Source organism: Myodes glareolus, chromosome 13 (genome assembly GCF_982192425.1).
Source record: "Myodes glareolus chromosome 13, mMyoGla1.1, whole genome shotgun sequence".
NCBI classification, from domain to species: domain Eukaryota; kingdom Metazoa; phylum Chordata; class Mammalia; order Rodentia; family Cricetidae; genus Myodes; species Myodes glareolus.
Window position 1 is genome coordinate 74,225,703 of NC_142038.1, and position 26,061 is coordinate 74,251,763.

General features: G+C 46.8%; 1 protein-coding gene across 1 annotated transcript in view; it reads right to left on the reverse strand.

Annotated features, from left to right (window-relative positions):
* Ttc39c (tetratricopeptide repeat domain 39C) overlaps window positions 1-26,061 on the reverse strand; it is a 90,303-nt gene that overhangs the window by 27,708 nt on the left and 36,534 nt on the right. The window contains exons 2-6 of the mRNA XM_048447950.3: window positions 24,068-24,116; window positions 21,684-21,812; window positions 17,907-18,021; window positions 7,690-8,044; window positions 4,909-5,077 (exon numbers count right to left, since the gene is read on the reverse strand). Of these exons, the coding sequence (XP_048303907.2) occupies window positions 4,909-5,077; window positions 7,690-8,044; window positions 17,907-18,021; window positions 21,684-21,812; window positions 24,068-24,116 (817 nt within the window). The remainder of the gene's footprint in view (window positions 1-4,908; window positions 5,078-7,689; window positions 8,045-17,906; window positions 18,022-21,683; window positions 21,813-24,067; window positions 24,117-26,061) is intronic.

Sequence of the window (26,061 nt, forward strand, 5' to 3'; positions counted from 1 at the left end):
CGGTAAAAGCGTTGCAGCCAGCTTTCAAAGGTCCCTGCATGCTCCGGTTTTCTTCTGCTGCTGTGATAAAGCACTCTGACCGAAAGCAGCCGGGGAGGACAGGGGTTATTTGATTTATACTTGCAGATCACAGTCCATCAATAAGAAGAGTCAGAACAGAAGCCCAAGCAGGAACCTGAAGTTCAACCATGGCTGACTGACAGGCTCACACTTAGCTAGCCTGACCATCCAGTCCAGGGCCACCTTCCCAGGGACTTGTGCCTCTCACAGTGGGCTGGGCCTTCCCACGTCAATGGACAATCAAGGCTCCCTCCCCACCCCCAGATATGGACACAGGCCAATCCGATCTTGGGAATTCCTCAGTGGAGGTTTTCCTTCTAGGCTGTGCCAAGTTGACAACTGCAGCTAATTAGGACATGCCCCTAGTTGAGAACACCTGCAATAATGGGGCAGCGAAAGGGGCGGAAACCGCAGGAACCACACGAGGTGGTCAGTGTATGAAGAGATCCTTCTGTGCAGAGCTTCAGAGACCACATGTGAGCAGGGTCCTCACCCTCCAGGAAGGACTGGGACACCAGGAGCCATGAAGTAAAGGTCAGCAATCAAAGGAGTCCCTGCAGACAGCACAGAGGGATGGGGCCCCTCGCTGTGCCTTGCACGGCAGGAAGGGCTCTGACAGGCCACTGCCTCTTACAAGAAACCAGCCAACAAGCTGATCCCAACACTGTCCTCACAACTGTACAGTGAAGGCTCCAGAAGCAGGGTCACATCTATATGTCTATCTCATCATTTCAATTAATTGTTCATTTGTGTTCATTCACTGTGTATGTACACACACACACACACACACACACACACACACACACACACACATACACACATGTACATGCAATGTCTGTGAAGGCCAAATGAGGACACAGAATCCCCTGAAGCTGGAGTTACAGAGGGTCGTGAACTCTCTGTGTTCTGGCCATTTCAATTGGCAGCAGACCCCATCTCTACTGAAACATGGACTGCCTGACTCAATGCGTGACAGAAGCAGCCTGAACATATGAGGCTCACTGATAGTTGAGAGCTTAGACAGTTCAAACAGACTGACATTCTGTTTACATGTAGGTCATATATGTTTGTGACACATACAGGTACATACATAAAAGATAAAGTCTATGGTGCTGGAGAGACGGCTCTGCATTGGCGGCTTTTCCAAAGAACCCTGCTTCCCAGCTCCCACATGGCTGCTCACAACCATCTGGAACTCTGGTTTCAAGGGTTCTGAGGTCCTCTTCTGGCCTTCTGGGGTACTGCATGCATGTGGTGCTCAGACACATGCAGGCAAAACACACATACACACAAAACACAAATACGTCTAAAAAAGGAGACAAAGCTCATTGAAACTTCTCCCATATGACTGTTGGGCCCTAGAAGCTTCCACTGTCCTCATGCTACAGTGAAGGGGCCTGTTAAGCACTGCTTTAGTGGGGTTCTCCTGGGCTCTCATCCTGGGTCTCCTGGTCACAAGCACATGCAATGTTAGCATGACAGCTAACTTTATAGAGTATCTTCTTAAACTTATATACAGCTACTTATTGCACACAAATAGTTGGGCATTTATTTAGAGATAGATATGAAAAAGTCATCACATCATAGACACTATGAAGACACACAAAGTATGAAAGCATACACAGAACCAAATACATATATATGAATAACATACAAAGTTGGTTGTTAACACCAAACAATAGGAAAAATGTACAAATCGGTATTGTTTAAAGGGAAAAAGACTAGATAACCATAAATATAGTTTATTAAAATGTAGACTGTACCTAATACTTTAAAAATAACCATGGGGCTGGAGCTGGCTCAGGGGTTAAAGCATGTATCCTGCTCTCAGAGGACACAAGTTCAATGCCAGCCCCGTCAGGTGGCTCAGTACCATCTGGAACTGTGGTTCCAGGAGCTCTCAGGCCTCCTGCTCCCACGGGCACCAGCACTCATGTGCATGCACATGTACACGCACAAAATTAAAAATATTAAACTGAATCTAAAAATTAATCGAGAAAAATTCTCATTGTATCTTAATGGTCTTAATACTTACTACTGTGAGTTTAACTGAATGGAAATTAATGGGAAACTTCAAACTGAGTCATCTTCCAGCTCTAGACACAAGAGGTAAAGCAGCTGCCCTCCGCATCCCAGGGACGGAGCGCAGATGTCCAGGGCATGCTGGGAGTACTGGCCTGCCTGGAATCTCAGCTCACTGTTTCACATGTGTGCATATTTGCATATATGTACAAAGGGTATAGTGGGGATAGGACCCACATCTGGATACAAAGTTTATTTCTGTTTCACTTGTACCATAATTATATTCAGAGACTAACTGTAGTAATAATTAAGACCTTTAAGATTTTTTATTCATATGGATGCACGTGTGCATGTGTGTGAGTGTCTGGGGAAGTCAGAAGGGGTTGTCACAGCTGGAGCTGGAGTTAGAGGCTGTAAGTCTGCCCTCCATGCAGGGACTAACTCAGGTCCACAGAAGCAGTGCTATCTCACCAGCCCCCTGAAGATGCTTATAGATCATTACAGTGTACCCGGGTTCCAATGTGACCCACCACATGGGGTCAGGCGCGGCGTTCTCCGTTTATAGTCTCATGATGACACTCAGAACTTTCAAGTTTTGCGATGTTTAGATTTGGGATTTGAAGTTAGGAATGTTCAGCCTGTGCTGTGATAATCCAGCTACCCAAAGGTGTCAGGCTGGAAACAGCTCGCGACAGAGCCCTTGCAGCGTGCGCGAGGCCCGAGGTGCAATTCAGAGAAGCACACACATTCACAGGAACTTATCTTGTACATGGCTTTCATCTCAAAAACTATACTTGAAAAGACATACTTGATTTAAAATTTTCTATTTCCTTTTTCAATCTTATTTTTTCCTGCACAAACAGAAGGGAACAGAGGAACTGGAACTCTCTCCCTACAGGTAGGTTCACGTCCCCATCTGAAAGAAAACAACACTAGCAAACAGTTCTGAATGCACAGGAGATGGGTCATGTCTTAGTTACTTTTCTATTGCTGTGGTAAAACCCCAAGACCAAGTCAACCTACAAAAGTATGTATTTAACCCAGCTTACGACTTCAGAGGGCTGGAGTCCATGGTGGCGGAACGCGGGCACGGCAGCAGGAGCAGCTGAGAGCTCACATCTTAGGCAGAACGCTAACTGGGAACGGTACCAGCCTCGAAATCTCACAACTCACAGCCAGTGACATACCTCCTAATTTTTCCTCAAACAGTTTTCCTAACTGGGACCACATATTAAAACATATGAGCCTATGGGGCCATTCACATTCAAACCATCACAAGTCAGAGCTGCATTTTAAGAGCAAGAGAAAGAAGGGGAACTCTAACCCCAAGCTCACAAGCTTGAGTACAAACAAAATGTTTCAAGATATTGAGATGAAAACTAACTTGGCTACATGCTTAAGTGTGTGGGTATTTCTACTGTGCTTCAAAATAAATGACCGATATAATCTCAAATCTGGGCACGTCGATGGTCTATGATCCCAACATTTAGGGAGCCAAGGCAAGAAGACTAAAGTGAAGTGGGGACCAGCCTGGGCTGTGCAGCGAGTTCCAAGCCAACATGGCAATCCCTAAAGCATTTTATCTATAGCAGGGCTCGGAGAAGAATTAAACTTACAGAGCGAGCTGGGGCTGCACTCGCTTGGCAGTGCTGCTTCAAGATTTCTCACAGCAGCAGAGCCAAACAGAAGACAGAGTCTGGGGCCTGGAGGTGGTCTCAGCAGGCACAGAGAGGCACCTGCCTGCCATTCAGGTCTCCTGACCTGAGACTGAGCGCTAGAAACCACATAAAAGTAGGAGGAGAGAACTGATTCTAGAATGTCCTCTGACTTCCTCACGCATGTCACAGCACATGTGCCCTCCATCACTCACACGCACACACACACACACGATAAAATAACAAACTGCAAAGCCCAATATCTTCAGTACAGTGAGAGCCAGAGTTAAGACGGCTGTTTTACAGTGTTCAGGTTTAGGAGCCATTGCGTGAGCCACTACAAGAGAACGGAGGACTCTGGATGCTTTCTGCATAACACTATACACCGCCAGAACTAACCCCAAACAAGAGAAGAGAAGGGAGAAAACCAAACCTGCCTCGTGCTCAGAAAGCAACGCTCAGCAGAAATCCCCCACCATCTCCTGGGGTGGTTGGGGCTGACTTCTGACAGATGGAGGGCACCTGGCTGGGGAGCAGAGTGTTACAGTTGGTTTACTGACAAATACTGGTGAGAAAATGGGTGGTTCCTGCAGCGAGAGCAGCCACCTTCATTCACATGTCTGCAACCCCTTCGTTTCCCCCAAACGCGCATGCTCTGGAACAATACAAGAGACACAGAGAAGTGGACCTGCGCAGCCAGAGAAACAGCCTGGGCTCATGTACAGGAAGTCTCACAGAGTTACTACAAGTCCGCCTGGATCCCTGTTTTCCTTTTCTGTGACCTGAAGGTGACAGTTCTGTGTCTATTCTCGGGCTGGCTTTGACGAGGGGCCTGGACCGTGTGAGGAAACTGAGCAGATGAACGCATGGAAAAAGCAACGTTCATTTCTAAGCCGATGATTTCATTGTATAAATCAACCATTAGCTAAGATCATTACTAACTCAGAGGAGGAAAAGGTTCTATTTTGTGTCCTTCACCTAAATGATTTCACACTACCCTTGTTCCCTAAACTTAAATATGCCAATCATTCTCATTCCCGAATACTCTCCCGAAGCTTTGTCCCGCCCCCTGAACAGAAGGTAACTGACTCATATCCTGGGCTCCAGTGGTGTCCCGCACACTGGAGGCATGCTAGCCAGCAGCGCACTGAAGAGGCGGGAAAGCGCCTACCTCTAGTCGCTGGATCCGCCCCTTGAAGAACATGAAGAGGGAGGAGTTGGGATAAGAAGCTTCCTTTTTGAGAAGAATCTCCTTAGCTTCGTCCAGGCCTGCTTTGCTGTCACTGCCATCCAAGGCAAAAAACGGGCGGACCACCGTGTGGTACCACAACAGAGCTAATCTGCAGGGAGGCAGGGAGAGAGAGGCCGTGAGAAGGATTCCCTGAGATGCTGTTTTCGAAATAAAAACCAGCATGTGTTCTTCCAAGTCGGACTTTCCCAAGGAAATCTTGCTAAGTGACATTCCAAAAAGTACAATCAAAATGCTTCCCCATTTTTACTTTTGCCAGTATCTGGAAAATAGCTACTTTAGCATGAGATGTCAATCAGTAGTCCCCTATGCATTTGACAAGAGGAGGAAAACACAGCAGATGCACCTGGCTCTTGGAAGCTTCCAGCTGCGTTGTTACTAAAGGAAGCACCTGGATTGTACCTCACTGCCCTGTGCGCAAACTGGAGACAGTCACCAGTCACCACCAATTTATTGTCTCTTTGTGATAAAAGCTTTTACAGTCTGTAGAAGTAAAAATGTGTGTTCATAAAAGCCAGGCTACAGGCCAGCTGTGATGGCACACACCTTTAACCCCAGCACTTGGGAGGCAGAGGCAGGCAGAATTCTGCGTGTTCCAGACCAGCCTGTTTTATATAGTGAGGGCTACATAGTGAGATCCTACACATCATATATACATATATACCAGGTACAAGTTACAGGCTCTAGACCCAAATGTACAATCTACTGTCACAGATCTTAAATAAACTGAGAAAACAGATTAAAACAACTGAGAAGAACAAATCAAAGGCCCCTTTCCCAGTCTTTGAAGATGTTAAACAATATAAAAATATAAATTGTTAAAAATTCTCCAAGTTCGAGTTAGTTAACTAAACTGGGCACACAGAGAGTAAAATCACTGAGACCTGCTTTGGTGAACATATACAAGCATTTAACCAGCACATCAAATATTTTCATGTGAATGTCACAGCCAGTGCACTGGTAAATCTAAGCCCCTTATGGAGAACATATTAATTTGCCCGATTAATTCCAATCCCTTTTTCAGAGATAAAACAATACTAAGCCGTAAGCAAGACACATTTGCAAGTTACCAGCCTGCTAATAGCTCTGAGTAAAGGGCACTGTCTGCACAATCTAGTGCTGTGACAGGCGGGGGCAAAGCTATTTTCATGATTTCTACATAGCTTTCAGCCCTTCACTGCTAACGCCTGCATCTCACTGAGGGCTTGTACCCAAAGAGGCCAGGAGAGGGCATTAGATCCCCTGGTCCTGGAGTCACAGAGGTTGTGAGCTGCCATGTGGGTGCTGAGAACAAAACCTGAAGTCCTCTGTAAGAGCAACAAGTGCTCTCCAGCCCATGAAGAAATTTTAAAAATCATATTCTTTTTTAACATTTTAGTCTTTTTCATTTTAATATGGCTCAACTTAGTGGGATATCGGGAGATAAACTACACATGCTATACCAATGAACTGGAATCATCCAGGAAGATTACCCAACAGCATCTATCTTCTTTGTAAGGACAAAAGTCTCAGAACCACACAAAATTAGACCTTATAAATTCAAATAAAACCAGAAGTGTGCAACTGAGAGACCGTGGTAAAGGCACAAAACTCCTCATGAAATCACCGAGGCTGGACATTTAAAACACTGAGCGTGGGCTGGCCTGTTGTGCTGTAGCTGAAGATGTGTTGCACTCATTTACGCTGTGGAATATCTGCTGAATGATGCAAAATGTGCTGTGTTCCTTCATGCTGCATTTGTTTCATTGTGAAGCTGTGTTACTGTGCCTGCCTAAAACGCCTGATTGGCCTAATAAAGAGCGGAATGGCCAATAGCAAGGCAGGAGCAAGGATACAAGGGGCTGCCAGTCAGAGAGAAGAAAGGAAGAAAGGAAGAGAAGAGAGGAGCAAGAAAAGGAGAGGAAGACGCCAGGGGCCAGCAACCCAGTCACACAGTCAGCCATGGAGCAGGAATAAGCAAAGGTATGTAGAACAGAGAAAGGGAAAAGCCTGGAGGCAGGATAATTTAAGTTAAGAGAAGCTAGCTAGAAACAAGCCAAGTTAAGACTGGGCATTCATAAGTAATAATAAGTTTCCATGTGGTTATTTGGGAGCTGGGTGGTGGGACCCCAAAGGGTAAAAACAACCAACTACACTGGCAAGTGAAATAGCTTAGCTGGGAAACTGCTCACCTCCCAAGAATGAGAACCCAAGCTCAATCCCAGAACCACAGGAAAATATGGACCTGGTAGCTGCACATGCTTGCAATTTCAGTGCTGGGAAGGAGCATGCAGGTGCAATCCTGGCATAGTCAACCTAGACTACTTGGTCAGCTCTAAGCCAATGACAGATGCTGTCTCAAAGGAGCCTGTCCTGTCTCTGGGAATGACACCCAAGGTTGCTCTTTAGTCTCCACATACTGTGCATGTGTACCCCCCATATAAAAACACACACACATATGTGTGTGCGTAAACATGCATGTGCACACAAAGATAAGGCAATAACAAATACAGGATTCCGGGGACTGAACAGTGTCTCAGCTCTCCGGCTAACATGATTTTATCACCACTAGCACAGAATACACTCCTTGACAATGCATGACAGAAACAGCATCCTTATCAACCAACAAGCATTTTTCCTGAAGTTTCTTCTAAAGTTCTCACTGCTGTTTACTTACTTTCAATACTATATTATCTACCAAAGCATTGCAATATAGCTACTCACGTAGCTAAAGGGGCCTTCATGTCCTTACTTTCGCTTGCATACGTCAGTGAAGAAAGGCCCTGTAGGCGGTCTCCAGGAAACCCCAGCAGGTTGATGATTTTGAGCAGGTTTGGGGGCACCATGGATATGCAAAGGTGAAAAAGGCCATATCCAAAGCTGACAGCACCTTTCAGTCTGTTTAGGGACTCCTCAGTCACCCCTTCAGCCACTATGTGATTATCGTTTGCGGCATCAGAAGATAAGGGCTCTTCTGTTAGCTTCTTCTGATACAGCTCCTGCAGGGCGTTGATGTCCACATAGCACTTATTGTAAATCTTCCAGGCTTTCCTAAGGATCCATCCACCTTTTATATAGGCTGTGAAGAAAAGGGGAGAGAGGGATTCAAAACTCAGCACTAGTGTTTGCATTCACTAGCTTGCATTCTAGGACAGTTAGAAAGGAGCTGGGGGGAAAACAAACACTTGAAAACATACATGTATTAGCTGTCACTGTACCACACCTGCTTCACGAAACTTACACACTTCCTATTTACAGTCAATGTTCTTTCAACACAGAGTGTGGCCACGTGTAAGAACCACACAGGCTCTGTTTGTTACTGCTGTTATTCAACTCTTCAAATAGAGGGAAGGAGGGTGAAGAAGGGAGGGAAGGAGAGAGGGAAGCAGGCAGAAGAGAAGGACTGTCCAAACCCCATTCCCCAAGTCTTCTGTGAATCCCCACTGCTTCCCTGAATACGGTGATGGTTCTGGCAGACCTTTGCACACTCTTATATTTTTCTCCCTTGTATTTTCATTCCTCAAAGAAAAGTTCTTAGTCTAATCCATGGCTAACTTTGTGCCTACACACTGAGCGAGGTGTCTTGCCATAAAAAGTATTAACAAGCAAACAAAATGATTAATTCATATCTAGGTCAAAATGCTAATGCATCACCCAAAAAAAGTCATTCATGTTAATGCAGACATGCGAAGAATGCCCACGATTGCTCTGATGCTATCTGTGTGCTAAGAGTGGTTTTCATCTGATCTCTCCAGGGCAAAGGCTGGGGTTCACAACCCTCCCAGTCTGGAGACATCTACAGTGAAGAGGGTGACAGAGACCCTCTAGAGAACACCCTACATGTGAGACTTCCAAGTGAAGAGGGTGACAGAGACCCTCTAGAGAACACCCCACACACGAGACTTCCAAGTGAAGAGGGTGACAGAGACCCTCTAGAGAACACCCCACACACGAGACTTCCAAGTGAAGAGGGTGACAGAGACCCTCTAGAGAACACTCCACACATGAGACTTCCAAGTGGAAGGCGAGACAAGGAGTCACTGCCCAAAGCCCCTTTGTTCCCCTCCACAGGCCCTCAGCTCCCCAGGGCCTGCTCCACTGCCCCGATCACATGTCTACCTTCAGGTGGGGAGTAGGTTTATCTGTGATCATCTAAGAGCATCTTCATGTCTGGGAAAAAAAGGCTTCCTGGCAGGAATTTTTAGAACCAAGTTCTCTTGAGACAACAGAGAAGCTTACTGGTCTGGCCCCACTGCCGATGGGAAATTACTGCTCTGCCCTCCATGACCAATGGCGAGCCTGACCTGACAAAGGCAACAGCAACTGCAACAACAACAACAACAACAACAACAACAGTTCCTGCAACAGCAGGATCACGTCCTTTAGAAAGCGATGATGTCAGAAGTAGACGATAGCAAATAAAATCGGATCTGTAAAGTCAGTGCTGGAACTGAAAGAGATCTAGGGTATGGGATGTGCAGAACAGAATGAGCCCACGCCCTGCCTGCCGTCCCAAAGGCCTGTCCAGCGTGTGCGTCCCTGGCCAGGTATAAAGCCCAGATTTCAGAAGATTTGGCTCTGAGGACACCTGGCTTTGCCTGGAAGTCTGGAATGTGGGGACGTGTGTGGCAGGGGATACCTAAGGGATCGGCCTCCTGTACTAAAGCTGGGCCTGAGGTCTCTGAGGAGACGGTCCTCGTGCTCACATTTCTTTTGTGTCTTCAGTCAACGCTGAAGAAGGCACGCCCCTTGGGACTCGCAGCCACTGGAACCTGCGCATGGTCCCATCTACACTCTGGCCCAGGCACCCTTCACTTTGGAGGTTCTGCCCCACATCCTGTTGTCATAAACCACACACACTGTGGCTGTGCTCTGAGTCCTGCGGGCATTTTGCATGGGGTATCCTAGAAGCTAAGCAGACCAATTTTCCAACAAAAGATGCCTGTACTTCCTATGGAATCACAATGAACATTCTGAATGGTGAACATTCTGGAGTCTTTGTCCATTTAAACGAACAGGGTAAGGATAGAGAAGTCAAACTAAGTAGTCTGGGCCAGTAAGATGGCTCAGAGATAAAAGTCCCTGCTCCGAGCCTGACGGAAGAAGGGAAGCATTGATTCATGTGAGCTGTTCTCAGATCCCCACAGGCACTGGGACATGCACTTCCTCGTCCCTTGCATAAGCAGAATAAATCCGTGTAATAACAAACGTAAAGACCTCATTATGAAACTAAGGCTTGCTTGAGACATCCTCCTTAATTCAACTGGACAGAACTTACTGCAAGGACACCCCATGTCAGACACTGCCTAGGTAAGCCCAGGAGGAAAAACACGTGTTCTCCAATTTTCTCCAGGAGCTGCACAGACGGTCTTGCCACCGCTGGAACAAATCCTGGGCTTAGGAGTGAAGCGCTCCTTTTGACTTCAACATTCCTTTTTCCCCTGTAACAAGTACGTACACGTCTTCCTCCTCGCTTCATCATTATGTGGGGTCTGAAAATGGAAAACTTAGCTCCACTTACCTGGTGTTTCCCTTATTAAAGTAGAATCTTCATTTATGAGAAAGGACAGGGGACAAGGAGGGGACAAAGGTGGAGCTGTGGCCAATCACATCTAGCCAAGGGATAATCTGGACAGCTAGAGAAACATGGGCAATGTCCAAACTTGGGAGTGAGGGGAAAGTGAACTTTGACATCCAGATCCCAACAGAGGAATGAGAGAAAAAAGCCAGCAGTGAAAGTAACCAACAGAAAAATCCATCAATTCCAATCTGCATAGAACTCAGTCAATAAAGCAAAACTGAATGCGCCCACGAAAACCCCATTCTTATCAAACAAAAATACATGAATTTCATGCCAAAGATGGCACACTGGCCTCAGCATCTGTGAGGATAAAGTACAGTGTAGCATGCATGCATACACGCGTGCGCACTCACAGACACTTCGGGAGCTTTAACTTAAGCCAAGAAAATTAAAACTTCAAGAGTTTGCTGGACTGGAAACTCAAATGCATGCAAAACAAAGCTAACACACAGAAGGAAATCCGCTTCATGAAGCTGTGTTGGGACAGCTCCCCAGGACTTCCCTCCTCCCTCCCTAGCACCATGACTTCTACAGGAGGCCACCTAAGCAACTGGGCAGACTATGCAGCAGGAGGATGTAGCTGGCTTTAGGCACCAACTCTGCAGGGGAGAGGCTCTGCTTGGGGAAAATGTTGGACTACCTATAACCTAGCAATGCCTCCAAGAATCACTTCCCTTCAGCCATCAGAGAACACAGCTTTCCAGGCCCACGGGCATGACCTTCCCCTGGCTCCTCTGAAAGGGCAGATATAAACATTCAGCCTGAGATCTCTCTGGGCCTAAGAAGGTGGAAGAGCAGGAAACCACAGAGCATTTGCCCTCCCCATGAGGGTCAGAATCAATCTGCAGGGAGATGGGGGGCGGGGGAATGGGGCATGTCAGGAAGCTGCACCACACATGGGAGTGGAAATCCTTGCTGGAAGGGTAACTTCTTAGAAAATGAAAGCATCCAGTTATACCACATTGACCTTGGAAGGAACAGGGACCGCGCCTGGCAAGGGCACCTGCCTCAGGAGCCCCACAGTGCAGATGGGTGAGGCTGACCTTCCTGAGACTCAGGCAGCAGGCTTTGAAGGAAAAATGCTGATTTACTGCGAGTGAGCATCAGTGTGTATGCTTGTGCATGTGTCTAAGTGGTTGTGGGAAGGGTATGTGTTACGTGGGTATGTGAGCACGTGCGTGTAAAGGCCAGAGGATACCCCTGGTACTGTTTCTCAGGAATATCGCCTACCTTCTTTGAAACAGCCTGGAGCTCACTGAGTGGGTGAGATCAGGTGGCTAGTGGGCCTCCGACGTCACCTGCCCTCCAGAACATCACAGCTGGGAGGAGTGTGACTCCATGCCCAGATGCCCAGCTTTACATGTGGATTCTGGGGACAGAGCTCAAGTCCTCATGCTTATGAGACAAGCACTTTACCAAACACCTTGTCTTTCCAGAAGAACAGGTAATGTCACTGTCACCAGGCAGCCAGACTCTGTTCCTGGTGGCATTGCCCTCCCTCTGTTCCTCTTCCAACTACAGAGTGCACACTCACCGCGTGCTAGGGAGTGGCACCAATCATGCATCCAAGACACAGAGAAAAAAATCAGCTTTTTTTCTTTTGGTTTTATTTCATTTGTTTTTAGCAGTCTTGACAGCAGCCTAGGCTAGGCCTTGACAGTCTTATCCTCCTGCCCCAGCCTCCAAAGTGCTGAGATTGGAGGCGAGCAGTTTGCCCCCCTTCCAATCTGGCTCACTCTTTCCAACTGCAGAGCGACTGAACAGAGACCCTCGGCCTTCCTCTTAGCTCAGAACCACTTGCTCCTGGCGCAACCTCTGTAGGTCCGCCCCTGCTGGTCACAACCTTCCTCCTCCTTTCCCCCTGCTAAACCCTTGGTTCTCAGGTGAAGACTCACCCTCTGGACATCAGCAGCTGTCATATTGCAGGCCCAGACTGAGGAAGTGCTAAGATACACGGGCCAGAGAAAACCAGCGCACAGATCAACAGTCCCTACCCTTGAGAAACAAGAAAACGAGTCCAACACTGAAACAGGCCCAGAAATGAAAACGCAGATCACTGCTGACAGCTGCTCACTTGGCCACACACAAGATTCCCTCTCAGCACCCAGACAGGACTGATGAGGAAAGGGGAGGCCTTGGGCCACACCTGACTAGGCAAGAGGGGAAGGCAAAGTGTGTTTCCAGTGAGGGGCAAGGTGAACTAAGACACAAGCTGTCAAGGTGGTTTCAAAGAACCTTGAGGAATGAGCACAGAGGATGCTGGGAGGGGCCGTGCTGACCTGCCAACCATGAAAGGGACTTGGCTCTACCTTGTGAGACAGGCCAGCGATGTGTCCACAGTCTAAGAGGGCAGCTCCAGCAGCAGGGGGTGGAAGGGGTCAGGGACACCTGCACTGTGGGGCTTCAAGCAGGTGCTGGGACAGTCAGTCGGACTGAGGGGCAGAGAGGAAGTCACAGCAGAACTCAGTGACAAAGTAGGAAGATGTGGTTGTCTCCCTGGAAAGGGAAGAAAAGGCCAGGAAAGCCATCTGAGCCACTGCGCCAAGAACACAGCAACCAGTCAACAAGGCCAATCTTCAACCACAAACAGAACAAGGAAATAAAACCAGGAGGGAGTGCTGCAAGGTAGCTTTCCAACAACCTCTTTCCACAACGTCATATGCGCACTGCAGAAGAGGGGAAAAGAGCCTTGGATTGCAGGTACAAAGATGTGGGGTCACATTGCAGCGTGGTGGGAGAGGAAGTGAAGCAGACACAGTGCTCTTACAAGGCTGAACTCTTGTGTGCCCACTGCTCAGAAGGGAGAGCTCTGAAGCTAGATGAAATTACCTGATGCAAGCGAGAAGGAAATATGGAACACACAACAAAGCTGCTTAGGAGTTTATTAGAGGGGGTGCGTACAGGCCTGGGAAGTCAGTGTGCAGAGAGGGAGGAAGATGGTGCTGTCCAGCTTTTTAAAAGCTGCCTAGCGCATGCACACAGGGGGTTGGCGTGACTACGTCATATGCAGATGATGCAGATGACGGGCTCACGCATGCGTGCAAGGGTTTAGCTGAGTCATATGTGGATGGAACCACACATACACGCACATGGGTCACGTGGGGCCCTTTAACATTCAGGCATCTCCATGCCTGAGGGCCCATCTGCACGTGCATGACTCTAGAACCTGGAAGTGCAGCCTTATTTGTGGCTGAATAATTACACTAGAGGTTTGTGGTTTTATTCTTGTCTATAAATGTATCCATCTAGAATGTTCTCTATGATGCCAGGCGTAATGGTACATGCCAGCGATCCCACGCAGGAAGATGATGGACTGGGGGCTAACCTGAGCTAACCTGAGCTATAGACTGAGACTCAGCTCAGAAAAGCAGAACAGACCCATGGGAGTCTTGTGTGCCAGGGCTCAGAATAGGATGTCTATGGCAAGCAAAGATCTGAGGGTAAAACAATTAACTCAAGGACATTACCTCTACATGTTCTTCAGTCCTTTGGTGAAGAGAGCACGGGCTGATCTCCACGAGGTTTCTAGTCTTTACAGTCATAGTTGGAAAATTCCATAGGCAAGGACAATGACAACATGCACATCAAAATCCAGAGAGAGGGCAGGGAGAACCTGACAAAGCAGTGCTCCGGAACAGGTGGCACGACCCAGGGAAGAGCCAACACTTGAGGGGAAATACCCGACATCCCAAACCATTAGATAAAGATGCTAACCGTCCTGACCCCTGGGCCCACCCGTTCTCACCAGGCTCTTTTGTGATGAGCAGCTCTTGGGGATGCCCAGGTTTGTTTGTTAGCAAAGGTAGGGCACGGCTGCCTTCTCACTGGTGCCTGTCTTTAACAATTTCTATGTGTGGTCTGTTAGCAGGTCTCTGTAAATTTGACTGTTAGAACAAAGAGTGAATATTATTGCTCTAAAGCCTCATTGTGTGGGGGATGGGAAGGCCACAATGCTGAGGTGTTTTTGGAATGAATCCCATTTTAAAGGGAGAAACACCATGATTTCACAAGATTTTGCAGAATCGATAGTGACTTTTCCAAAAGACAAGTGTTCCCGCAGATCTGTAAAACAGGTACCCCATAAGTTGTCCACCTGTGGGTCTGCCTTTATCAACCTGCCAGCTGTGCACTTACTATATAGTCCTGTGGGCTCCAACACAGCCCAACAGCAAAGACAAACCTCAGCAAGAAAGCAGAGGAATTACTGTGTGAAGCTCACTCTTGCCTGTGTGTGCTTACTATTCAGAGCAAATAAACAAATGGCCAGATCCAGGGCTGTTAGCCTCTGAGAATTTCTGTCCAGATTCAGAATCTCCTTTAATAAATCATAAAAACTGAGATCCTGTCAAATGTCTGTGATAGGCAGGATTAAACTTTATCCTAGTCAGCAGCAGACGAGGAGGAGAAGGGGAAGCAGAGCCCGGAAAGGCATCTGTGAGACAGAACCTCCTGGGTGGAACAACAGCCCCACAGTAAAGGACTTGCTTAGCACAGGGGGGCCTGGGCATCGGCCCGACGGCACCATATGATTTATGAGTTAAAAGTGAAATAGGTTCCACTGCCCTAATAAATCAAAAATAAAACAAACAAAAAAAAAGCATGTGCAATAAAGAACACACAGATGCCACATGAACTGGTTAAGTATGCCATGGCTCATCTGCACAACAAACGATGCCATGGTTTGTAACCACATTTTTAACCCAGTCATAGAAACACTGCTAAAACTGCCATCTCCACGGGAGGGCCGAGAGAGACAAAATACTGCAGATTGAATTTCATGAAAACACATCTGAGAAAGATAAAGAGTAGAGGACCTTTCTTCTAGGTGGAAACATTGAAGGTGATAACCTGACTAAGTTGTTCTTTAAACAGAAATCTTCTCAGTATTTCTATAACAATGCTTGGCCATTTTCCTATTGGAATCATCAGAAACAAAGCAGATTGTCTGGTGAGCGTGACTATGGGCAGGGCCCACACCTATGTCTGCACACCTAGCTCAGTGTTAGCTTGCACTCCCAGGAGCTCCGCAAGGCTGAGTGGGCCAGTGAAGGGCAGAGGAACTTATTCTGCAATGTTTGATAACTTTCACATAAAACACTTTACTGCATCTTTCTGTTGCTTCTCTTTCAAGGTCTAATTTCTGGTCTTTCTGAGGCAGCATCTCGGGCTGGAAAGATGGCCCAGTGGCTAAGAATGAGTCCCGCTCTCCCAAAAGACCTGAGCTCAGTACCCAGTGTCATCATTTATAAAGGGGTAGGCCTCGGCCGGGTCCCTGGCAGGTGGCGGGAGAGAGACAGACAGATACACCATGCAGAGTGAGAGTTTGGGTGTAGAGTTTATTTAGTGGGTTATAGAGACGGAAAGGGCAGGGGGGAAGGGGAGAAAAGGGGGGAGAGTAGAGAGAGGGAGAGAGAGAGAGAGAGAGAGAGAGAGAGAGAGAGAGAGAGAGAGAGGCAGAACCTGTCTCTCCAGAAAAGGGGGGTATGGGGGGTGGAGAGAGGGAGGGAGGCAGAGGCAGAGAGAGAGAGAGAGAGAGAGAGAGAGAGAGAGAGAGAGAGAGAGAGAGAGAGAGCTGGTAGAGGAGGAGGGAGATTCACTTGCCTCAGCTGAAGGGAGGGAGGGTTGCAGTGGGAGGAGCTTGTCTTCTAAAGGGACAGAGTACCCAGGTGACAGACAGATTACAAGACCCAGCACCCCTGTCAGGCAGGCCAAAACCACCTCCAACTACAGCTCTGAGGATCTGACGCCCTCTTCGGGACTCCAAGGGTACTCAACACGTACCACACCCTGACACACAGAAAGAAAAATAAAACTGAGTGTGAGGAGAAGGGGAGGCGGAGAGCTGTGCTCTTCTGCTGCCTAGGCAGTCCTGAGTTCAAGGGATCTCCCAGCTCCGCCAGTTCCCAAGTAGCCGGAATGTATATACCAACACCCAGTTACCCTCTCTTAGACATTTTCTATATACATTTTTAATTTTTGCGACAGGTCTCTTTACATAGCCCTAGTTACCCTAGAACTTGTCCAGACTGGCCTCAGACTCACAGAGATCTGCCTACCTCTGCCTTCTGAGTGCTGGGATTAAAGGTTTGCGCCACCACTGCGGGCATGATCATTTTCTTAATGGCTAAAATGGGTTCCTCACCAGAATTCTTGGGCAACAGAAAAAGAATGCCAAAATAACAAGCGTGACTGTGTGCTCCAGGTAGGGTGAGCTGCCGCTGGGTGTCAGTCACTGCACCGCTCCAAACTGGCAGGGATGGGGTGTGGTGGGGGATGGGAATGGGAATAGGTGGGGTGGGATGGGAGTTAGTCAAAACGAATAAATAAATAAAAAGTTAAATTCTCTTTCAACTGAAGTCGAATAGAAACAACAGCAAGTTGAACACAGAAATGGAAACAGAAGAAAATGGGAGGAAATGATTGCCAGTTGTCTAGAAAGAGAAGTACCAATTACATTTCACAGAAAAAGTATCTTCAGTTAAAGTCTGAGAGAATTTGGACTGATTTCCACTTAGTGTCTTCTTTCTTTTGTTTTCCCCATATGTAAATCCATCCGGCCGAGTGGCAGGGTTCTGCTGTCAGGATCTAAGACACACAACTGGGCCCGGAAATCAGTCTCTCAGTCTTTCATCCTACTGAAGACCCGAGAGCGCCAAAACCTGGCAAACATAGTTTCCACCCTCCACAAGCTCACCAGGGCACCAGGGCTCAGAACAGCAGGGAGTCACTGCCAAGGCACTTGACTGAAGGAGCTGAGAACAGCTCCCTGAGAAGCTGAATTTAAACCAGTTTGATTTCACATAAAAAATACAAGTACAACTTTATGACCACTGTAAGCCCCCACATATGAAAGTCACTATCAATTTCTCTAAGAAAGACAAAATTATCTCCAGACTGAGAATTGTGACGTGGACTTCAGCACACAAGACACCCATGGTTTCAATTTCCTAGTTACAAATCAGTATCGCTCCCGGCAAAGCACTGCCATGAGTTTGTTTTCAAAATCTAAGTTTTTTTTTTTTTTTTAAAAAGAGTATTACTGATTGTGTCCACAGAATAGTGACCAGCATTAAAAATGCATTCACAAAATAGTGAACATTAAACGTGTCCACAGAACAGTGAGTAGCATTAAAAACGTGTCCACGGAACAGTGAATAGCGTTAAAAGTGTCCATGGAACAGTGGACAGCATTAGATGTGTCCACGGAACAGTGGACAGCATTAGATGTGTCCACGGAACAGTGGACAGCATTAGATGTGTCCACGGAACAGTGGACAGCATTAGATGTGTCCACGGAACAGTGGACAGCATTAGATGTGTCCACGGAATAGTGAATAACGTTAAAACCGCTCCCGCTTACCTGAGAGTTCTTGTTTCACAAACGAGAGCACAGCCAGGTAGACCTGGCAGTCAGCAATAATGATTTGCCTCTGAAGTCGATCAACCATTGAGGGGGCAGATTTGCGGGCATCGACCTGTGTCATGAAGAGAAAGCAAACGTTGTAAATCATACCCAAGAAAAACACAGCCTCTGGATGTCTGCATCTGCAGCTCTGCAGTACAAAATGATTCCCATGGGAACTGTAAAGCCTGGAGGTCACTCAGAGCCAAGATCAAGTCACACTGGTGACCTGGGGTCCCATACTCCACTTCGCTCCAGCTCTGACAACAATTTGCTGTCTTAGAGAACACTGTAATGCAGAACCATATTATAAATGATGAAAATGGGATTCATGAGAAAAATGAAAAATGAAAAAACTAGTAAGGGATTCATTTTTTTTTCAGACAATGTAAACTGTTAATGCAAATGAAAGATATTAATATAGAATACACCCCACACAGCAGATATACTGAAGAGGTATTTACAGTCTGTCGTTAGGGAACACTAATATTATGGTGTATCCTTTGTTGTGAGTAACTGATATGCAAGGGTGAGAAACTGGTTATATATCTATCCATTAATCAGAATAAATACTGTAATCAAAAATGACCTCTAACCAAATCAGAAACCATACCTGAAATGTAAGAGATGTAAGTAAAAACAAGCAGGAAGTCAAATTACATTTTTAATGCTAGTCTTTGTCATAGGATGTTTCTGAATGGGATAAAAAAAACTCGCCATGAGGCAGAACACCGCCTTCTTAACACAAAGTGCCCCTGAACAGACTGTTCAAAGTAACTGTGCACGGTTTCCCAAACAACATGGTTTTGGTTGTGAGCCTAGCCTTTACTGGTTGAGCTATCTCTCCAGCATCTCCTGAAACCTTCAGCCAGTAACGGACGGAAGCAGATGCAGAGATCCACAACTAAGCACTGGACAGAGCTCCCATGTCCAGCTGAAGAGAGGGAGGAGCGACAGTATGAGCAGAGGGCTGAAGACCACGAAGGGACATCCTCAGAAACAGCTGACCCGAGCCAGTGGGAGTCACTGACTCTGGACTGACAACTTGAAACCTGAACAGGACAAATCTAGGCCCCCTGAAAGCAGGTGACAGGGAGTGGCTTGGGGTCCACTGGCATGGGGGCCAGGAGTCACCCTAATGAATGATCTGACTTTTTGGAGCCCATTTCCTATGAAGAGAAACCTTGCTCGGCCTAGACATGGGGGTACGGGAGTGGAGGCTTGGTCCTGCTTCAGCATGGCGAGGTGACAGAATTACCATCTCTGAGGAGCAGATTGTGGGTAGGATGAGGGGAAAAGAGGAGGAGGGAGGAGGAACTGGGATTATCATGTAAAATATATATAAAAGAAATGACATGTTTTTACCATGCATGTCAACAGTGCATGTGAAGAACACAACAGAACGACATTTCCCCTCATCTGACTAAATTTTAACAGAATCCATCAAGGTTATTATTGCTCCATGTCCAGTCCCAGCAGTTGTTCATACAGAAAATGTAAGTCTGTGCTCTGCTGTCCTTGTGACAAGAGTCTACCATGCAGGGTTCACAGAGGGCTGAAGCAACACAAGACACCGTTTTACATGCCACAAGGCCTGTCATGAATGTCAGTGACATAGGGCTGGGATGACCTCGGGCCAGGCATGGGAACAAGCTTACACTGAGGAAAACAGAGACTTTATTATCATGTAAAATAGTAAGTGCAACACTGTAGCCATTCAACTATGGGATCCTCCAGCAGACAACTCAGTAGGGCTCAGAGCCCTAGGCAGGGGAGTACCTGAAACAGGGGGATGACATTTAGGAAGAACCAGAGAATAAATGAAAAAGAATGATGTCCTAGGATTCAGGGAAGTGGCTCAGCAGGTAAAGGTGCTAAGTGCACAAGTATGGTGAACTGAGTTCTAGATCAAGAAATCCCTTAAAAGACAAGGTGTGGTGGTATTCAACTGTGAACCCAGAGCCAGAGCAAGAGCCAGAGCCACCACCAACGGCTGCGCTCAACTGTGATCCCAGAGCCACCAATGGCTGCGCTTATCTGTGATCCCAGAGCCACCAAGGGCTGCGCTCAACTGTGATCCCAGAGCCAAAGCCAACACTATTCATAGACCAGTCAGGGCTTACCTGAAGAAGCAGAGGAAAAGATGGGCACTTGGTGGGGACAATCAACAGACACATCTGACGTCACGTATGTCACATATATGACACTCAGACTGTGCAATCAGTACTAGAGGGGGAGGGCTGCCTCTTAAAGCTTGGGTATTTGTAGTGAAAGGTGAAAGCAAATTCTAAATATGTGGATTATGATCTTTTATGTGTTTGAGTGCATGTATGTATATGTGCATGGAGGTCAGAGAACAATGTCGGGCACATTCCTCCTCAGACACTGTCCATCTTGTTTTGCTCATTATTTTAAATTTAAATCCATTTGTGTGTGTGTGTGTATGTATATGACGCAGGATGTCCCGCTGTATGCTGTGAATACCATTGTTTAATAAACAGATTGTCTTAGGCCTGCGTAGGGCAGAACAGAGCTAGGTGGGGAAAACTAAACTGAATGCTGGGAGAAAGAAGGCAGAATCAGGAGAAGCCATGTAGCCCCACTGGAGACAGACACCAGAACTTTACCTGGTAAGCCACAGCCTTGTGGTGATACACAGATTAATAGAAATGGGTTAAATTAAGATGTAAGAGCTAGAGCTAATGGGCCAAGCAATGATTTAATTAATCAGTTTCTGTGTAGTTATTTTGGGAATGAGCAGCTGAGAACGAACAAGCGGGCTCATACAACATGTACATATGTGTGTGTATGTGTTTGTGTGTGTATGTGTGTATAAGTATGTGTATATATGTGTTTGTGTGTTTGTGTGTATGTATGTGTATGTGTGTATATATGTATGTATATGTGTATATGTATGCATTTGTATGTGTGTATGTCTTTGTGTGTGTATGTATGTGTATGTGTGTATATATGTATGTATATGTGTATATGTATGCATTTGTATGTGTGTATGTCTTTGTGTGTGTATGTATGTATTTGTGTGTGTATATATGCATGTGTGTGTGTGTGTGTGTGTGTGTGTGTGTACACCACTGTATGCATGCAGCAGCCAGCAGTAGTCAGCTTTCTCCTTACACCACATGGGCCCAGCTAACTGAACTCAGGTTGTCAGATCTAGCAGCAAGCGCCTTTACCCAGCAAGGCATCTCACCACCACAACACCTTGCTTTCTGAGACTGGTTAGGCTAGGCTAACCCATCTGTGCCTCCCCAGTGGACGCCATCATGCCTGGCTTTTATGTGGGGATTGAGCTCAAGGCCTCGTGTATGCACAGCCAGCCCTTCACAACTGAGCTGTCCCCACCTGGACTTCGCTCATAACCAAAGGCCAGCAGCTCCCAGGAAGCTTAGGTCAGCAGCTGTGTTCCAGAAGCATGCCAACGTGTGATTATTCTATCAGTTATGTGTTTAATCACACACAGGAAACCCCTGCCTCAAGAGCCTCTACCACAGAGCTACACTGCTTTCATTTCTGTTGTGATGTTAACCTCACCGAAAGCAACTTAGAGAAAAAAGGATTTATTTGATCTTCAGTTCCAAGCTGCAGTCCATCACTGAGGGGGAATCAAGGAAAGGACTTGAAGCAGACAGTGACATCACATCCAGTCGAGGCTCCATGTCGCCTGCCTGCCTCTCCCACCTTATTGAGCTCAGCACCCAGCTGAGCACCACTTACATTCTTCTTGATTTTGTTCCTAATTGTCTCGATGACGCCAGCCTCTTCACTCTCACAGAGCTTCTCCGTGGTTTTTAAGTCATCGCACGCCAGCTGCATCTTCTCCTCCTCAAAGGTCATCATGGCGTTCTTCCAGGAAACAGAAAGGACAGATGACTCAGGAAGCATGGGAACCGTGGAGTGCCAAACTAGAAAAGCCGTCTCTATTATGTAAGCTGAGATTGCTCGTTTGCTTCCTGGCTGCCCAGACCCAGTTTGGACAATGACTAGACATATTCCTAGCTAGCTCTTACATCTTAAATTAACCCGTTTCTATTAACCTGTGCATCACCACGAGGCTATGGATCACCAGTAGGGTTCCGACGTCCTTCTCCTCCAGCAGCTACATGGCATCTGTTTGACTCCGCCTATTCTCTTATTCTATCTCTGTTCGGATTTTCCCTGACTTTACTCTAAGCCATTGGCTGAACAGCTTTATTCATCAACCAATAAAAGCAGCACATATACAGAAGGACATCACATATCTCAATTACTCTCAAGTAAAGAGGTTCACACTGTTACAGTACACACTAGTCATTAAAGAAACTAGTATAACGGTAGAAAATAAGACTTTAGATCTCGATTATGGATTATGACAGCATGAAAAAGGATGCAGAGGTGAATGTCCTTGTAATTGTGTTTTAGTCCTTTTAGAATTAAACACAGTAGAATGCTCTCCGTTTTTACTCAGGTCCTATAACAGTGTCCCACACAAAAGCTCGCTCCACACACTAATGGATCCCTGGCTCAAAGACTGAACTAGACTTACTAGTAAAAGAGTAGCTAGATGCCAGAGATGCACAGGATTTTAGTGGGGACTCCTGTAGCCCATGCTGACCTTGAAGTCAATATACAGATAAGGATGACCTTGAGTGCCTGACTCTGCCTTCAGCAGGTACCCACGCACCTGGGAGAGAACTGAGGTCTCTGAGCTGACAGGCAGCTGGGAGAGGAGTCAGTTCTCTGGAGCCCTGGTGGGTCTGCTGTCTCTCTCTTCCAGTGCTCCTGCGGGTGGGGCTGACAGCCTAGGCTCCTTTGCTATGACTCTAACTGACTTTTCCATTATGGCCAAATCAGACCTCAGTCCCTTTGTCCCAGCCACGCTCTCCTCCCACGCACCCTTCAGGATGCTAAACTCTCAGCTTTGCTGTGACCTGGCTCTCCCTCCCTCCCCCAGGACAGTACTAACCCAGGCCCTCTCTCTGTCCCCACTGCCCGCCTCGCAGTCACTTGGGTATAGGACAGCTAATCTCAACTGTCCAGTTGATGAGCTAAGATCACCTGGGAGACGGATGAGCGTGGCACTATTCCCTGGGCTGGGATCCTGGATTTTTATAAAGCATTCATCATTCCGATTGTGACTATGGCTACAGTGGGACCAGTGACCTTAGGCTCCTGTCTGTGATGTACTAACCGCTAAGGATTGTCACCTCAAACTGTGACCCACCATGTCCTTTCTCTCTTTAGGTGCTTGTGACTGGTGTTTTATTCCAGCCACAGGAAAAATAACTAAGACGGACACGTGTCTCAGTCTCCATCCAGAACGGTCTCCCCAGGGATGGAGCCAGCAGCCCTACAAAGGGGAGGACTTCAAGCTTTTGTCCCAACAGGACCCCAGCTTATTAGCCCTGGCCAAGGCCCAGGCAGGATGTCTACGAGTGCCCACTGGCAGCTGTCCTTCTGTCTTCACTGTGAATTTCTCTCCCTCTCCTCACTCAGCAGTTTCCACATTCCACAACTCTAGGATGATTGTTTGACTTTGGTTTTGGTTGTTCCCCTCCCCCTCTCAAAACAGGGTTTCTCTGTAGTTTTGGTGCCTGTCCTGGAACGAGTTCTTGTAGACCAGGCTGGCCTTGAACTCACAGAGATCCGCCTGCCTCTGCCTCCTGAGCACTGGGATTAAAGGTGTGCGCCAACACTGCCCAGCCTATGATGATTTTTTAAATGATATACTTAAAATTGGCTTGTGTGACAAGCATTTCTGAAAAAAAGCGTTCAGCATCCTATGTTGACAGTTGACTGTAAAAACTCCTCTGACCCATTTCCTCCCCTCTCAGCAGCAGTCCTGGGAAGCAGGAACTCATCCTGAACTCATCCTGAACTCATCCTCCAGGCTGCTGTCGCTCAGGGTGGAGCTAACTTCCTTCCCGAAGGCTTTTCCTCCTGTCACACAAGAACTTTCAGTTGGGAAAAATGTAGCCCCCTAAAAGTTATATATAAGCATTTTATTTTTAAGACTGGGGGAGAACGTCTATCTCACAGACATTAGTGTCTACACGGCCAGCAGGCAAACGGGTGTTAATTTATATTGTTTTATAGCAATATCTCTTTTGATATCAACTTACCAAAAAACTCACAAAGCTGGCTCCAAAACTCATTAGCGGGCTATGATTTCTGTTAAAGAAACAAACAAAAATATTTTACTGGAATTCTTCCTTTAAAAGCACTTGGTAAGATAGCAGATATCATGCGCTAACTGCATTCATTGCGCAGAGGTAAGGTAAGCAAGCAGATTCAGCAGCATCAAGAAGTTGAAGAGGTGAGGTATTCCCGGGTTCCACCACCTTGAGAGACTCCACTTCCAATTCTTCAAGGTAAGCGAGGTCTCCCAAGTGTTCAGCTACGACAGGCTGCCTTAGTAAACTTTTAAATGTGGTCACCAAGGAGTTGACAGTAAACATAGAGACATAAATAGAAAGATGGGCTAACACTGCTTGATCACGGCCAAAGGAGGGTGATGAGCTGTGGTGGTGCCTGCAGGCCTGCAATACCAGCGCTTGGGAGGCCGAGGCAGGAGGATCACGAAGTTAAGGTTTCCCAAGCGAATTACAAAGCAAGATCCTACTTCAAAAACAAAACAAAACAGAAAACAGGATACACATGAAGTCAGTTTTATTTGTAGAACAGATCAAAGGTGTCACCACCTGGCTTGAACTCTCAGACTCACCACCCAAAGTTGAGAACACTCCCGAAGACACCGCATTCCCCACCAAGACACTGTCATTAGCCAGTTTTGTAGTAAGCACAAGAGAAAGCCCAGCCAGTGCCAAGGGAGTCAAAAAACATACAGGAACATATAGTCTTCATTCAAACTAAAAACTATTGCAAAATCGATCTCTGTAAATTGTGTAAGGAGAAGAAAAGCGTGTGTTCTTAAATAGAAAACAGCAAAAAAAAGTTACTAATTGTTCACTATGTAAATACATGGCCAGTATATTCCCCTACTCAAAATTTAGATTGTGCCTAACATGAAAGTGTGTATATGTGTGTGTGAGAGAGAGAGCCCCTGTGTATATGAACATCCACACCTCTGCTTGAGAAACATCCTACATGGACATCCTACATGAGACAGACGGCCAGAGGAAGAACCACAGTCAATACAAGCACATCTCTCTCTTCCTTGCACGGGCTTATGTGGAAGGGTGTACTGCGGAGGGAGACTTTAAGATTAAATTTATGTAGAATGCTAGCCTGCCAGCGCTTTCTTCCATCTACTTTTTACTTCCGCCATCCTAGAGCTGCTTCCAGTTGCCTTTTCCCACTTAGAAGGACACTTAAATCAACAACAGCGACAAACAGGAACGTCAGCTCACTTGTAAAAAACCCGAAGCAGCACTTAGACCCCGAAGCTTAGCTGGGAGGTCTGGGTCATGATGACACTGCCCTCCAAACACAAGCGTGCCCAGAGCCTACATGTGGCACAGGTCCTTGCTCTGGATTCTGTTACCTGCACTCTGGCGTCTTACTCAGCAGGCAGTGGGGGACAGGAATCAGTGAGGAGAGGGGACTCTGCTCTCAAGAGCAGATGCATCTCAACACGGTGCTGGCGTGTGTTCCCCATCCCCTGCCTGTAGTTCAGCCACTAGCCACTGCTGCTTTTGCTTCACAATCTTGGCTAAAATTAGCTTCCTGAGAACCACGGGAATTAATTATTCATGGTACCAAGTCTTGCCCCTGTTATTCTACATCCCATCTTATCATTTAAATGGAAAAAAAATATTGGCCCCAGTCCAGCAGAGGCATTTTCTCTCCCTGAGGTCCTGTCCAAAGAGCACACAGCATGGGCACTGCAGGCAGTTCCTGCCGTCCTGTCAGCCTCCCCCACAGCCCTGTGGGCGGCAGGGCTCAGTCACCCACCTTCTCTTGCTGCTCCTCTCTGCCTTTTAACATCATATACTTCAAGTGACCAACATTAACTTATCTCATCTCAATTCTGGCCCCCACACATCTCTACACAAAACATGTCTTGGGAAATTTAAAAATGTCTCCAAAGATACTTTATATCCCCAAAGATACTTTCTACATATGATTACTGGAAGGCCTGCGGCAGATGGAAGCA